At 39.3% G+C, this 14471-nt stretch overlaps 1 protein-coding gene across 1 annotated transcript in view; it reads left to right on the forward strand.

The window, feature by feature from the left end:
* The window catches only part of LOC102380382 (acyl-CoA synthetase long chain family member 3), a gene marked incomplete at its 3' end in the record, with an annotated part of 55770 nt that extends 42185 nt beyond the window's left edge, over positions 1 to 13585 (forward strand). The window contains exons 4-5 of the mRNA XM_025195043.1: positions 8431 to 8540; positions 13447 to 13585. Coding sequence (XP_025050828.1) covers positions 8431 to 8540; positions 13447 to 13585 — 249 coding nt within the window. The remainder of the gene's footprint in view (positions 1 to 8430; positions 8541 to 13446) is intronic.
* Positions 13586 to 14471: the final 886 nt, after the last annotated feature.

Here is a 14471-nt window from a genome sequence, read left to right on the forward strand (position 1 = left end):
GCATGAACAAGGGAACCCTGGCAGACCTATCATATCCAACCATGGAAACCTAACTGAGAAAATATCAGGTTTTGTCAAACCAATCCTAAAACCGTTTGTCAGCCAAAGAACAAGTTTTGGTCAAGACACTATTGACTTTCTACGAAAACTTAAAAACACAGACCACCTTCCCAGCCACCATGGATGTGACCAGCTTATATACCAACATCCCACACTAGGATGGCATCCAAGCTTGCCTTTACATACCTACAAGAGTGAAAAATATCAGGTTTTGTCAAACCAATCCTAAAACCGTTTGTCAGCCAAAGAACAAGTTTTGGTCAAGACACTATTGACTTTCTACGAAAACTTAAAAACACAGACCACCTTCCCAGCCACCATGGATGTGACCAGCTTATATACCAACATCCCACACTAGGATGGCATCCAAGCTTGCCTTTACATACCTACAAGAGTGAGATGAGAACTCAGAGATATTACTGACCTTAAACACTTCATCCTCGCACACAATTTCACTTTTAATAATCAGCACTTCCTTCAGACCATGGGCACAGCTATGGGCACTAAAATGACCCCACAGTATGCCAACCTTTTTATGAGCCACCTGGAAGAAGACTTCCTCAAGAACTGCACCATCAAACCCTTGCTATACTTAAGATATATTGATGACACCTTCATCATTTGGACTGAAAAGCTGCAATCTCTGATTGAGTTCCATCAGAAATTCAACAATCATCACTCCTCCATCTGACTATCTCTTGAATACTCCAGCACCACCATCTCCTTTTTAGACATGATGATCAGTATTCAGAATGGTAAAATACAGACCACATTATACAAGAAACTCACAGACCAACATACATGTCTGTGCAGAACCAGCAATCGCCCTAAACAGACAAAGAAAGCTGTGATATACAACCAAGCCATCAGATACCACCAAATTTGTACTGAGGAGAATACCTGGGATTGCCACCTCACAAATCTTAAAAAGCTTTCACTCGACAAGGACACTTCTCCAGAGAGAAAGATTGCACTTTTGAAAGAGCCACCTGGATACCATGTGAAGAACTGCTGAAGTACAGAAGGAAAACCCCCACAATTTGCACACCACTGGTTATGACATCATCCCTCCCTCGGACCTATATGAAAAATCCTCAAACAATTGCAACCCGTACTAGAAGGAGACCCAATTCTTAAAGAGATCTTCCCAGAACCACCCATCCTATCCTTCAAACAAGCACCGACCCTTGTTAACCTCATCAGCAGCAGCAAACTTCCTATGGCCCAAAACATACTGAATGGATCCAGACAATGCCATGACAAGAAATACAAAACCTGCCAACATATCTCCGCCACCCGCACAATTACAGTAGAATCTCTGTTATTCAGCATCCCTGGGATAAGAGGATTGCTGATTTATATAAAAATTCTGGTTACCTGAAACCCCCCGGCAGGGGTTTTTAGATGATGCGGAGTGGGGGAGCGGAGGTGGCCGTGTGTGAACTGCTTTCCCCCACCCGGCCAGAAATTCCACTTAATGAGATTTCTGGTTAGTTAAATGCCAGGTAGCAGAGATTTTACTGTACTATACCCCACAACAGGACCATCAGCATTTCTGGATCTTACAGCTGCACCTCCAGAAATGTAATACATCTCATCCAATGCACCAAATGCCCTGATGGAAAATACATAGGAGAGACCAAACAACAACTGCTCACCAGAATGAATACACACCAGAAATGTATTAACAATGAGAATACCCAATTACCAGTGAGGGCACACTTGTCACAGGAACAGTACTCTCTATCCAAACTCTCAGTTCTGATCCTAAAAGGGAATTTACAAAACACTTTGCACAGACGAGCCTATGAACTTCACTTCATCAACCTCCTGGATATAAAAAATCATGGACTAAATTTAGACATTGGATTTATAACCTGCCTGACATCTGATTCCCCAGGTACCCCTCCACTGTTTACCTGCTACATTCATCCCCCACTGCCCAGCCTGTCTCTCACCTACTGACTCCTCAATTTACATCTTCACTGACTGGTTTTCTTGCATGCATACCAGCCTCTGGCTTCTTTACTATTTATTAGATCCAGTAAGAGCACACACCAACTACAGATGCTTCCTCAGCTTGATGAAGGGTTTTTAAACCCAAAAGCTTGCTAAGAAATTTTTTTCCCAACTATTTAGTTGGTCTAATAAAAGATATCATATTTACCCGAAGAACCTTGTCTGCCTATGTCCTTAGACCAGGGGCGGGCAATTATTTCGGGTGCAGGGCTGCTTACTGAGTTGTGGCAAGCCATTGAGGGCCGCATGACAGGCAGCCAGGGGCAGATCAATATTAATTTTCTAAATTTTTTAGGGGTCCCGCGGGCTGGATGGAATGGCCTGGCAGGCCTCATTTGGTCCCACCCCTGCCTTAGACCAACACGGCTACAACCTATACCCCTTTAAAAACAACAGCTGTGCCTGAGAAAGTGTTAGGTGCCTTAGCTGAGAAGTGAGGACTTTGCGAATCATAATTGGTGATAATGGCTTGCAGCTGTGATAGCTCATTTTTCTTTTGCTCTGTCATGTCAGTTTTGTAAACTGTATAAAACTCTCAGCACACAACTGTTTTGGTGTTTTACTCATTTTCTTGTGTAGATGAATAATTAATTTTATAAATTATTATGCAAGAGATTATACTTTTCTTTCCAAGCATTGTGGAGTTTCAGTAACCTTGCTGGCTTGGGGAAACTTAATTTCTGCTAAGTTGTTTATATAACAAGGGTCATTGGACTAAGTGGAGAGAGCTCGTGGGAACGAGTAGAAGCACTCTTCTGTACTTTGCTCCCACCAAATTAAAGAAAACAATGTGCATGTGCATTTGCCCTGCAACAGCTCTGAACTATGATAAACTATTTTAACAAGGGGAAAAAAAAGGTTAACTGTTTACTTTTTGATTAAAGAAAATTGTCTGCTTTTGAATTTTTCTTAGCATGCAATTCTGAGTTTGTAGTTCCACAAATTATTTATCTTTATATGCTAGAGCTTTTCCTGTGATATTAGGACCTAACTACTCTGAAATGTAACTAGTGAATTTAAGAAATTAACTTGTAGTTTTGTTTTAGTTATAATGGCTATTATATTATTAAAATTTTCAGCAGCTCTAAATCCAGATAAGAGCTAAAGAGAAATGTAAATAGATCTGCTTCTGATAATGTAATACAGTTTTGGTGATTGAATGTGTCACTTTTAATAAGTGGTTATGACAAAGGTGAAAAAACCACTAGTGATCTTAATCTGTTCAACATGTGAGTTGCACTAAGCTCTCCTCACTCTTTAATTAGTATTCTGGTTTAAGAAAATATGAAGTTACTTTTGCTTCTAGAACTACATTGTCAATTTTTGTTGTCCTATTGTTTGGTTTGTTCTTCTCTCCTTCAATGCCCTTCCCCCAAATTTTAATGATCAAATTTGGTTTTGCAGTTATTTTAATATGAGACCTTTTTGAAGCTTTCCTAAGAGTGAGCTACTTTGTTAAAAATGTATATTTTTAAAAAGAGTGCATTTTCTTTCTCATAGCCTTTATTTTAATAATATTTAGTAATATTTTAGTCTAAGACTAAAATAAGTGAAAAAAATAAGTCAAGTAAAAATAAATTATTGTGGTGTTTGGATCTATGTTGTTGCACTGAATCTTAAATAAAAGGGAAAGTCTCATTGTATTACTCTGGTTTGTGAACAGAAGAATTAATCTGGTAATAATATGATGAGAAGTCTTAGCTTTGTTGACATCTATGAGAATTTTGTCATTGACTTTTAACACAGCCTGGGTTTCAACCAGAGTATGTTGTCTTTATATAGTTATGGGTGCAAGACAGTAAACCCAGTGGTTCTTAAACTGTGACGTTGGACTTCAGAAAGGAAATATATTTTTTCTAAGTAAACCCAGAGAAAATGAAGAAAAGAAGAATCAGATTGGAAAAATATATTTTATTGTTTCAAATAAGACCTTAATAGGTGCTGATTTTTTTTTTTTTTCCCCCATTGGAGAGAAATCTACTTAACCATACATTAGTTAAAATTCTTTTTGCTGGAAATATGCATTATATCACTTACTGGTTTATCTGAAAGCCCCATTTGTTTGAATGTCCTGAATATACAGATGTCCAAAAATATTTTGGATAAAATTTAGATTCATCGGTTTTTCATAAAGCCTACATAGAATCAGTTTAGCAAGGATAGAATTCAATAGGTTGTCTGCTCATACAAAATGAGGGTTCCCTCTTAATCAGCATAGGGGGAAAAAAGCCCCTTGTCTTATACTGACATACAGATAAAACTCATTAAATATATTGTCTATCATTAAACTGCTGCCAAAAGCAACATGTGCTTAGTGATGAAAACCAACCATGAAGGTGATTAAATGCAGGCAGCACACAGCATGACTGTAGAACACATTTTTATTTTTTTTACACATGGCCATATTGGGCAAACATATAGTGATAGGAACCTACTACAAGGATTGGTTAGTGCAGCCCAGCTGAATAAAACATTGCACACAGTTCCTCTCAGTGCTGAGATTTTTTCCAGCGATGGTGAGTTGCTACACTGAATACATTTTGACTTCCTCTTTACTCCCACAGCTGAGCTGCACCTTTCTCTTCCATTTTTCAATGATTCCTCTTTCTTCAGTCTTAAATGCCTGGCAAACATCGTGAAATAGAGCCCCAAACAGTTACCTGAGAATCCCTCTGTCTCCTCCTCTCAGCCTGTCGCATGATTTGTGTGGCTCTGCCCTCCATGAGGTGGAGCAGGACCAGGTTGCTCTGCATCTCATAAATTTTTGGATGATCTCTGAAGTGTTGGCTGTAGCTGTATTGGTCTGAGGACATAGGCAGACAAGGGTCTTTGGATAAGACTGATTTCTTTTATTAGACTAATTAAAATAGTTGGAAAAATTCTTGTTTGCAAGCTCTCGGGTACAAACACCCTTCTTTCAGGTCTGGAGGATCCCAGGACTATTGACAAGAACACCTGGTTCCTGTCTTGGATGTGAGTCTAGTTAGCACATGGATCCTTCATTGTGGGCATTTGGAGTATACACACAGACTGAGCAGTGATAAGTTGTGGGGTCACCATGGCTTGAAATGCTGTTGACTCAGTTCTTTGGGCTGGGATCCAACAATGTGATAAATCATGAGCTTTTTATCTTTGGACTAATATCATGCATAGCTTGTACCATATATAAATAGGTGCGAAAGTGCTTCTTAAAAGTGTGTTTATCATAGAAAATTAGGGTTGGAAGGGACTTCAGGAGGTCATCTAATCCAACCTGCTGTTCAAAGCAGGACCCCACCCTCAACTACATCATCCCAGCCAAGGCTTTGTCTTAGCTGGGTCTTAAAAACCTCCAGGAATGGAGATTCCATCACCTCTCTGGGTAACCTGTTCCAGAGCTTTATTACCCTCCTAGTGAGAAAGTTCTTCCTAATATCTAACCTAAATTTCCCTTGTTGCAAATGAGACCACCACTCCTTGTTCTGTTATCTGCCACCAGTGAGAACAGTCTAGCTACATCCTCTTTGGAACCAGCCTTCAAGTAGTTGAAAGCTGTTTATGGAGTACCTGTGCTAAAACTTGCAGCAATTTAAAAAAAAAAAAAAAAAAAGATAAACCGCATCTATTCTGGATAAACTAAGTCAATGGACGCCTGTCATAATTTCCCTATGTGTCTGACAGTAAGGAGGAGGGGAAGGGGCTGTTTGGGGGAAGAAGTTTAGGGGGCAGGGGAGGGGGACAGAGGACAAAGGGACTATCTGGCCCCCACCCACAGATTTATTTTCCCTGCTGTAGCAGTAGGAAGAGGACACATTCAAGGCAAACCTTTAATAATTAGATTTGGTACCTGGAAAATTATAACTAATTTATACATTTTCCGTATATATAATCTAATTATTAGGCAGTTGCCTCATATTCAGGGTCCTCTTTATATTCGATTAATGGTGTATTACTCTTCCCTTATTTCTTCATCATGGTACCTCTGGCCTTCTTTTTGGAAGGATTAATATTTCTGTAATATGAAGAATTCTTGTTGGTCTTCTTGAGGTCTGCTTAGGTGTGGACTCAATACCTAGAAAGACCTAATGCCAAGGAAGAACAAGTATTTATTCATGAAGATTGATTATGAAAACATTGTTCAACAGTTTGGTGCCAGTATTAGTAAAGACTTCCACTTGATATCTGGTCAACTTAATGCATTCAACTAAGCACAGCAAAAGTGAACCTAATATTTGTTCTTATTTGTATCATTAGGAAATTTGGGACAGATAGAATAACTGTTTTAATTATTAGAGTATGAAATGTCGTATCTTATGTAACTATAGTATGCAAACCAGTAATTTATACTTACTTCCTCTTCCCTTAGCAGATAACTGCATTCATTCAAGATGAACCATTTGTTTATTTGCATAACTTTTGGGAAAAAACAATAATTTTATGTACATCTTACTGTTTGAGTGGATACTGTTTTTATTTGGATAACATGCTCCAAGACGAGAACGTTTAACTATCATAATGTTGTATTTTTTCACATACACATGCACCTTGTTTTTGGGAAGGGAGAATAAAGAAATGTTTCCCCCCAACAAAGACTGAATCCTGACTGCAGGGGAATCCTGTCTGCATGGATGTATCTGGACTGGCTAAAGGCTGCATTTTTAATCCTTCTACAGCCACTGCCAACTTGGTAGCAAGTTTGGGCTGCTGAGCCAAAAGCTACTGACAATTCAGCTATGGCTTTGAAAGGGTTAAAACTAACTGTGAGCTATAGGTGCCCCGTGCCCCTTTCTCCCTGTCACTGAGGGAAGCAGAGCCTAGGAATCCATTAGTATCCCAGGGTAGCCATTACAGTGTCCCTGTGCTTCAGTTCTAGCACAGAAATCGTCTTCCCTGTTTAAGATCCACACTAATTTTCGAGGGTTTGCATGTGTTGTGCAAGTAAATATAGTACTTGAATTTGGTGAGGAAAGGAGACTTTACCTGTATAATTTATCTCTCTCCCTTTCTGTCTAACAGTTATATATGCCTGAAAGCCAAAACATAACTTAATTGAATAGTTCAACAGTTGCATAATTTAATTTGGTCATCATCATAATGCCAGCATATGAATTTGCTAAAGCACTTGAAGTATTGTAGAACCTTCCATTTTTAATTATAACTAAAACTGATCTGGGGCAAATGCATCATATCATGAGAAATTAAAGACCATGAATCATAGATAACTATTTCTAGGTTTTCATAGATTTAGATATAGGTAGTGAACATAGCTAACAGCAATACAGTCTCTAAGTTTATCATTAAAAGTATTTTGCAAAATAGGGTATTTGAGATAAAGGCATAAGCATATTTAAATTTGAATTGGAGTAACTTTTTTAGTCTTCCAAAAAGCGAGTTTTAGTGGTACATCACTTCACAAGAAAGAGCTTTAATCAATCTTGTCTACCTTAATTTGTGCTTGACTAGATAGAAAATTAGGATGTGCCATACTGAATCAGAAAACTTGTGCATCTATTTGTGACATGTTAAATCTGTTAAGAGACATTTAATCCTTGCCTCAGGAATGTAAAGTAACCCCAAAATGTTATGCAGCTATGGAACATTTTGCACTGAAGAATAAGGAATTTAGTACCTCAAGGGTGATCAGTCACATGAGGATTCTAAAGTTACATTGAAAGAAGAGGATTTGGGGATACCACTTATTGGTTTGTATAAATGTGTATTACCTTATGAAGTAGGGTAAAAATATACATTTGAAGATTTCCAGATACAACTGTTTGCTACAGAGAATCTTTTATATTTGACAATAATTTTAAAAGATGTTTATCAGCTTAATTTGAAGGAAATCTGATTCTATTTTTAAATGATAATTTATAAGTAGTTTCTGATCAGTCATCAGTTCCAAAAGGCTGGTATATATGAATTTTGGGATGAAAACTCAAGCAACTATTTTCCCCTCTGCATACAAGATGAGTACTCAGTGCAGTGTAGCATATTTAACAAATTAATAACAGATGCCTGCATTTAGATTGCTTAAAGCCATAAGGATTAAGAAGTAGATTTAGAGAATTATACATGACAGTATGGTTTTGGTACATTTTGTTTGTCTAATAATAAACATTCATGTAGGCAGTACTTGTTCTTAGTTCCCCCTGTAAGCAAATTATAAGTTGCATTCACTTCTTTTAAATGCCTATAGTATGCTTTTTCATAAAACAACACATCTTATTGTTTTTTACATTATCTAGCAGAACAGGTTTTCTTCTCTGATTTAGAATCGATTGATATGAAGCCTCTTTTCTTCTACTTTATTATAAGTTCTGAAATAGCTTGAAAATGTATAATAGATGTTAATTAGATTTAATTTTTCCCCAGTTGTTACACTGTATGCTACTCTGGGAGGTCCAGCAATAGTACATGGATTAAACGAAACTGAGGTGAACACCATCATTACTAGTAAAGATTTGATGCAAACAAAACTGAAGGTAAGCAATAAATCTGTCAAAGTTTGTGATCCAGTGGTGCTTGATATTTAAAATCTAATGTATGTGTTATTGCCCAATAATATATTAAGTTTCTTGTTGTTTACAGTGCAAGAATTTTATATCTACAGGTTTTTGTCTCCACACTGTAAGAATAGTTAACTGAAAATCAGTGGGACTTAGGTTTAGTCGTTTGTGAAAATGATACTAAACTGGCCAAATCACTGAGGCCTTGTAATACTTAAGTGAAAAAATGCCTGAATACCTTAAAACAGTGGTGCCCAGGATTTTGTCCCTGGGGGCCAGATGAATGGCGTAGGGCTGGTTTGCGGGCTTGATTGGACCCCATGCTCTGGTATCAAGCACCATGCTGCCCCTGTGCACCAGATAGGGCCCCAGGGCCCCATGTGCCCTTTACCTGGCCCCCATGCAGGGATCAGGGCCCTGGGTGCTGCTGCCTGGCCCCGCCCAATCTAGTGCACAAGGCCACAGCCCACAGGGCTCTCCATATACCTGTTGGGAGCCCCGCAGGCTGGATGACCCAGTGTCGAGGGCCCAAACTGGCCTGTGTGCTGGGGGTGGAGGACACCTGCCTTGAAAAATCTGAACCATGATTCCTCTGTTTTCAGTGTCCTGCAAGATCAAAAATGAATGAATTGGGCAGAATATAATAATGTATAAAGTGCATATGCAAGAGTAAATGTGGAGTTTTTTCAGTAGTGTGGATCTTAGAGTAATGCCCATTTTTATTTGAGTCGGTGTCAGAAATTTTCAGAAATTGTAAAAATATTTAATCCAATTTCCAAGTAATGTGAAATGTAGTAGTCTCCTTTCTTATTACAATCAAGATATAACATGGTGCATAGAAGTTGCAAAAATAAGTTAAATTGAGGAGGGTATTGCAACCATCCTACAAGTGGTTCTAGATTATTTGTATGTATGTCTTCATATTTACATAGATAAAAATCTGAAATGATTTGTAATGAACTTGTGGATTTAGTTTCATATCATAAGCAACTTGGATACAGAATGTAGAAATTGAATTGCCCTTTTATAAATTCTAACATGGTATAGCTAATCACTATCCATCTGTAACTATTTTCATAAAGATGACTGAATAAGAATAAAGCACTTTTTCATTCTTAAGGGCTATAAACAGACATTACAGTTGTTATAGAATCATAGAAAGTTGAGGTTGAAAGGGACCTCAGGAGGTCATCTAGTCAAACCTCCTACTCAAAGCAGGACCACCCCAGCCAAAGCCTTGTTTTAGTTGGGTATTAAAAACCTCCAAGGATGGAGATTCCACAACCGCTCTGGGTAACCTGTTTCAGTGTTTTACTACCCTCATAGTGAGAAAGTTCTTCCTAATATCTAACCTAAACTTCTCTTGCTGCAGCTTGAGACCATTGCTCCTTGTTCTGTTATCTGCCACCTCTTCTGAACCCCATTTCAGGTAGTTGAAGGCTGCTGTTAAGTCCCCTCTGTCATCTCTTCTCTAGACTAAATAAGCCCAGGTTCCTCAGTCTTTCCTCACAAGTTGTGTCCCCCAGCCCCCTCACCATTTTTGTTGCCCTCTGGTGGACTCTCTCCAATTTGTCCACATCCTTTCTGTAGTAAGGGGCCCAAAACTGAACACAGTACTCCAGATGTGGCCTCACCAGTGCTGAATTGAGAGAGAATCATTTCCCTTGATCTGCTGGCCACATTCCTACCAATGAAGCCCAGTTTGCTGTTAGCTTTCTTGACAACAAGGGCACATTGTTGGCTCATATTCAGCTTACTGTCACTGTAGCCCCCAGGTCCTTTTCTGTAGAGCTGCTGCCTAGCCAGCCTGTACCAGTACATGGGATTGTTCTGTCCTAAGTGAAGGACTTTGCAACTTGTCCTTATTGAACCTCATGAGATTATTTTGGTCCAATCCTCTAGTTCATCTAAGTAGCTCTGAATCCCAGTCCTACCTTCTAGCATATCTACTACCCTCCCTCATGCCATCTTCTAGGTCGTTGATGAAGATTTTTAACAAAACCAGCCCCAGGACTGATCCCTGGGTCACTCTACTTGATACCGGCTGCCAACTAGACATTGAGCCATTGATTGCTACCCATTGAGCCTGATGATCCAGGAAGTTTTTTATCCACCTTACAGTCCATTCATCCAGCCTGTACTTCCTTAGCTTGCCTGCGAAAATGTTGTGGGAGACCGTATCAAAAGCCTTGATAAAATCAAGGTATCCCCTGCATCAAGGTATCCACTGGTCTCCCCGCATCCACAGAGCCAGTCATCTCACCCATCATAGAAGGTAATCAGGTTGGTCAGGCATGACTTGCCCTTGGTGAATCCATGCTGACTGTTCCTAATCACCACCTTTTCCTTCAAGTGCTTATAAATGGGTTCTTTGAGGATCTGCTCCATGACTTTTCCAGGGACTGAGGTGAGGCTCTATGGTCTGTAGTTCCCTGGATCCTCCTTTTTCCCTTTCTTAAATATGGGCACTATATTTGCCCTTTTCCAATCATCTGGGACCTTTCCTTATCGCCATGAGTTTTCAAAGATGATGGTTAGCGACTCTGAGGTCACATCAGCGAACTCCCTCAGTACCCACGGGTACATCCTGTCCGGCCCCATGGACTTGTACATGTCCAGCTTTTCTAAATAGTCCCTAACTTGTACTTTGGCCACTGTTGGCTGCAAACAGTGGCAAAAGTAGGGCACTGATTGTGCTGCAGTGTGTCCTACAATGAGGATTGGCTTGCCCACATTTCACCTTTCAAAATGGGTTTGAAGAATAAGGCCCCTGTGTGGTAAGCTGATGATCATGGCCGACAATCAGATGGCTAGACCAGCCCCAGGTCTGGTTGGAGATGAACTGTTTGGGCAGGAGTGCTTGGTAGCTCTGGCTGGACTGCCACAGTGGGGGATTCCTGGGCTGGGAATTGAAGGGTTTTCCCCTGCTGGTGACTTTAAATCCTGCTAGAAACCACTGATCCCCATGGCCTGGTAGTGTACCCAAAGCTGCTAGGCACAGGGTTTTAAATCCCCAGTGAGGGAAGTCCATTAGCTCTGGCTCCCTCCTCTCCCCTGCCACAGGGACATGATTGTAAGCTGGGCTTCAGTGTGCTGGGACTTGACAAACAAACAAAACCAAACCCCACATGTGTAGTCCGGCTGAGCCCGGGAATGCTGTGTCTGCGGTTGACAATTACCAGATAGTTGGGTGTGCTGGGACGTTTAAAAAGCTTTGCACCACCCAGCTGCATCTCGCATACAGGTTTTAGATATCTCCAGTACACAGGTAACCTGGAATTGGGGAGAGGCTCTCTGATCCTAGGCTTCCCATGTGCCAGGAATGTATGATGCACCTCTGCCTTTCAACGGTACATTCAACTGATGCACCATAATCATATAGATGTCTACTGTGATAAAGTGAGACAAACTATTTAATATTATTATTGTGTAGACATTTTGGGGTATTTGTGGCTTGGCAAGGATGTCTATACCCTAACATTTTGTCCCACTATAAAGCTTTGTGTTCCCACAAACATGATGTCAGTTCACAGCCCAAGAGGTATAGCAAAAACCATTTGTGAGATGTTTAGTTCTTCCTACTCAGTTATTACCTTCCTCCATAGGTTTGTGCAGATCCATAGTATTTTGAGACCATACTTCAAGAGAAGGGAAATAGAGCATTCATTTTCTCATTGCATTTCAGTGTACTCATTGTGAAGTACATTATATAATCACTCGATCCTTTTTTAGCTGATGTAACTCAATTCATTGCGCAGCCTCCTAAGTTGTGTTGCCCCATTTAGAGTTAGGACTCCCCAAACCTAATTTTTAAAATTTCTGTTGGGGTGATTTCAAGAATTATTCTGGGCCCATGAAAACCAAAATGAAAAGGGTGAGTGGGAGAGGAATTTCTTCTGCTTAGCATTCTACTTTTTTTCCCCATCGTTATTAGAATTATGGTCAGTATTCATAATCACTCCAGAATTTAGATTTTACTTTCATTAAATAATAATTAGCTATGCATTTTGCTGTATTTTTACTTTCCGGAATTGGGTACTTTCAATTTTAAGCATTTTTTATTTTAATTAAGCATTTTTTCTATTAATAATATAGAAAATCATTTGGGTACATAATCTATTCCTATCTTAATGCTACTAACTGTTCATGAACTGGCAATATGCCCTTTTTCAACAGTATTCAGTGGAAATCCTAAGTGCCTGATGCATCTGAAAAATCATACTTTTTGGTCTTTAAAAAGAGTATTTGCAAGTTGTAGTGCGTAAAATTTAGTACATGGCTGTGAATGTTTGTCCTTGTTCTTATTTTTAAATGCAAGATTAAATTAAAGCAAAAGCTTTGTTATCCGGCACCCATGGGAAATGGGGGGTGCTGGATAACAAAATATGCCGATTAATTGAGAGGCCTGAACAGGCTGCCACCCCTCCTGCCATTGTCGCAGCCACATCACTGTTCCTCCCACGGGCCCTGAGGGACAGGGAGGCGGGCCTCCCACAGCCTGCTATGCCCCGGGCCGTAAGGGCTTGGCAGCACAGGCTGCTTTGCCTTGGGCTGTGGGGGCTCGGCAAAACCAGAAACGCCATGGTGGGCATTTCCAGTTACGCTTTTACCTTACAAGCTGGTATGCCAGTTAATAGAGCATGCCAGCTTATAAGGTGTTGGTTAAGGCAGCTTTTACTGTAGCTGTTTCTAGAGTCCTGCAAATCAGAATATGGGACGCTGCAGGATTCACAAGGGTAAAAATTGCTCCATTTATCAGTCTCTGGTTTAAAGCATTGTGTTTTAACTTGTCTATAAAGATATTATGTTGTTTTTCTAGCACAAACTTTACCACACCTGATTTCTTTATAAAATAGAATAATATGTATATCTATTTCCTTAGGAAATTGTCTCTCAAGTTCCACTGTTGCGACATATTATTACTGTGGATGGCAAACCAACAACATGGGCAGAATTTCCCAAGGGTGTCATTGTACACACTATGGTTTCTGTACAAGCTATGGGTGCCAAAGCTGACAATGGTATGTCATTTCATGTTTCTTGGTGGGGACAGTGGAGGGTGGGGGGGGTTCTTATTTAGGTTGGGAAAATTGTCCTGTTAAACCTGAGTAAAATTAACAAGTTATTCTTCAGAAAAACTTAGGAAAGCATATGGAATTTCACCTTTTTCCCACTTTTTACCCAAGACATTTCACTAAAGTGCGTTGGAGGGACTCTGCATTAAAGCTGTCATTTACCATCTTTAAATTTCATGTAAATTGAAGAATAATTTTGAAGATGGTCATTATTTTTCAGCGTAAGTGAGCAACATGCATTAGTTTAAAATATCCAGGATATTCAGAACACATACTATATTATAGTATATTTTATGGTAAATGACATTGACTAATTCTGTTGTTAAATTTGGGTATAAATGCATGCTTATGAAACCTTTTAAAACCTTAGACATGAAAAATTTTTAGTTATGCTATTGTATTTTAGAAGATATAAAAAATTACTATACGAGTCTCTTGAATTTTGATTTTTATTTCTTCACCAAATTAGAATCGAAAATCTGAATTCCAGTGACATTTATTATCTTGATTTAATTTTAGGATAAAATTCTGATTCTTGGCTCTGAGGAGTTGGTTTATCTCCTTTGTTCATATCTTATATGTTCACTTTCTTTTCTGGCATTTTCCTCTTTTTGTTACAGAATCCTTTTAATAATTAGGTCATGCGAATCCTTATTGGAGTTGTTTTAGGAGGTGGGGTGAGTGGTTAATAGGGCTGTGCAAAGCTTTGTTCCCTGATTTGATTCAGTCCGATTTGGTGGCCAGATCTTCTAATCGAATCGAAGGACCCTTTAATCTCTCCAAATCGAATTGGAAAAATTTAGAGATTCAGACATAGACATGGCTTTAAATG

The sequence above is a fragment of the Alligator sinensis genome, unplaced genomic scaffold (assembly GCF_000455745.1).
Source record: "Alligator sinensis unplaced genomic scaffold, ASM45574v1 scaffold1013_1, whole genome shotgun sequence".
Lineage (NCBI taxonomy): Eukaryota > Metazoa > Chordata > Crocodylia > Alligatoridae > Alligator > Alligator sinensis.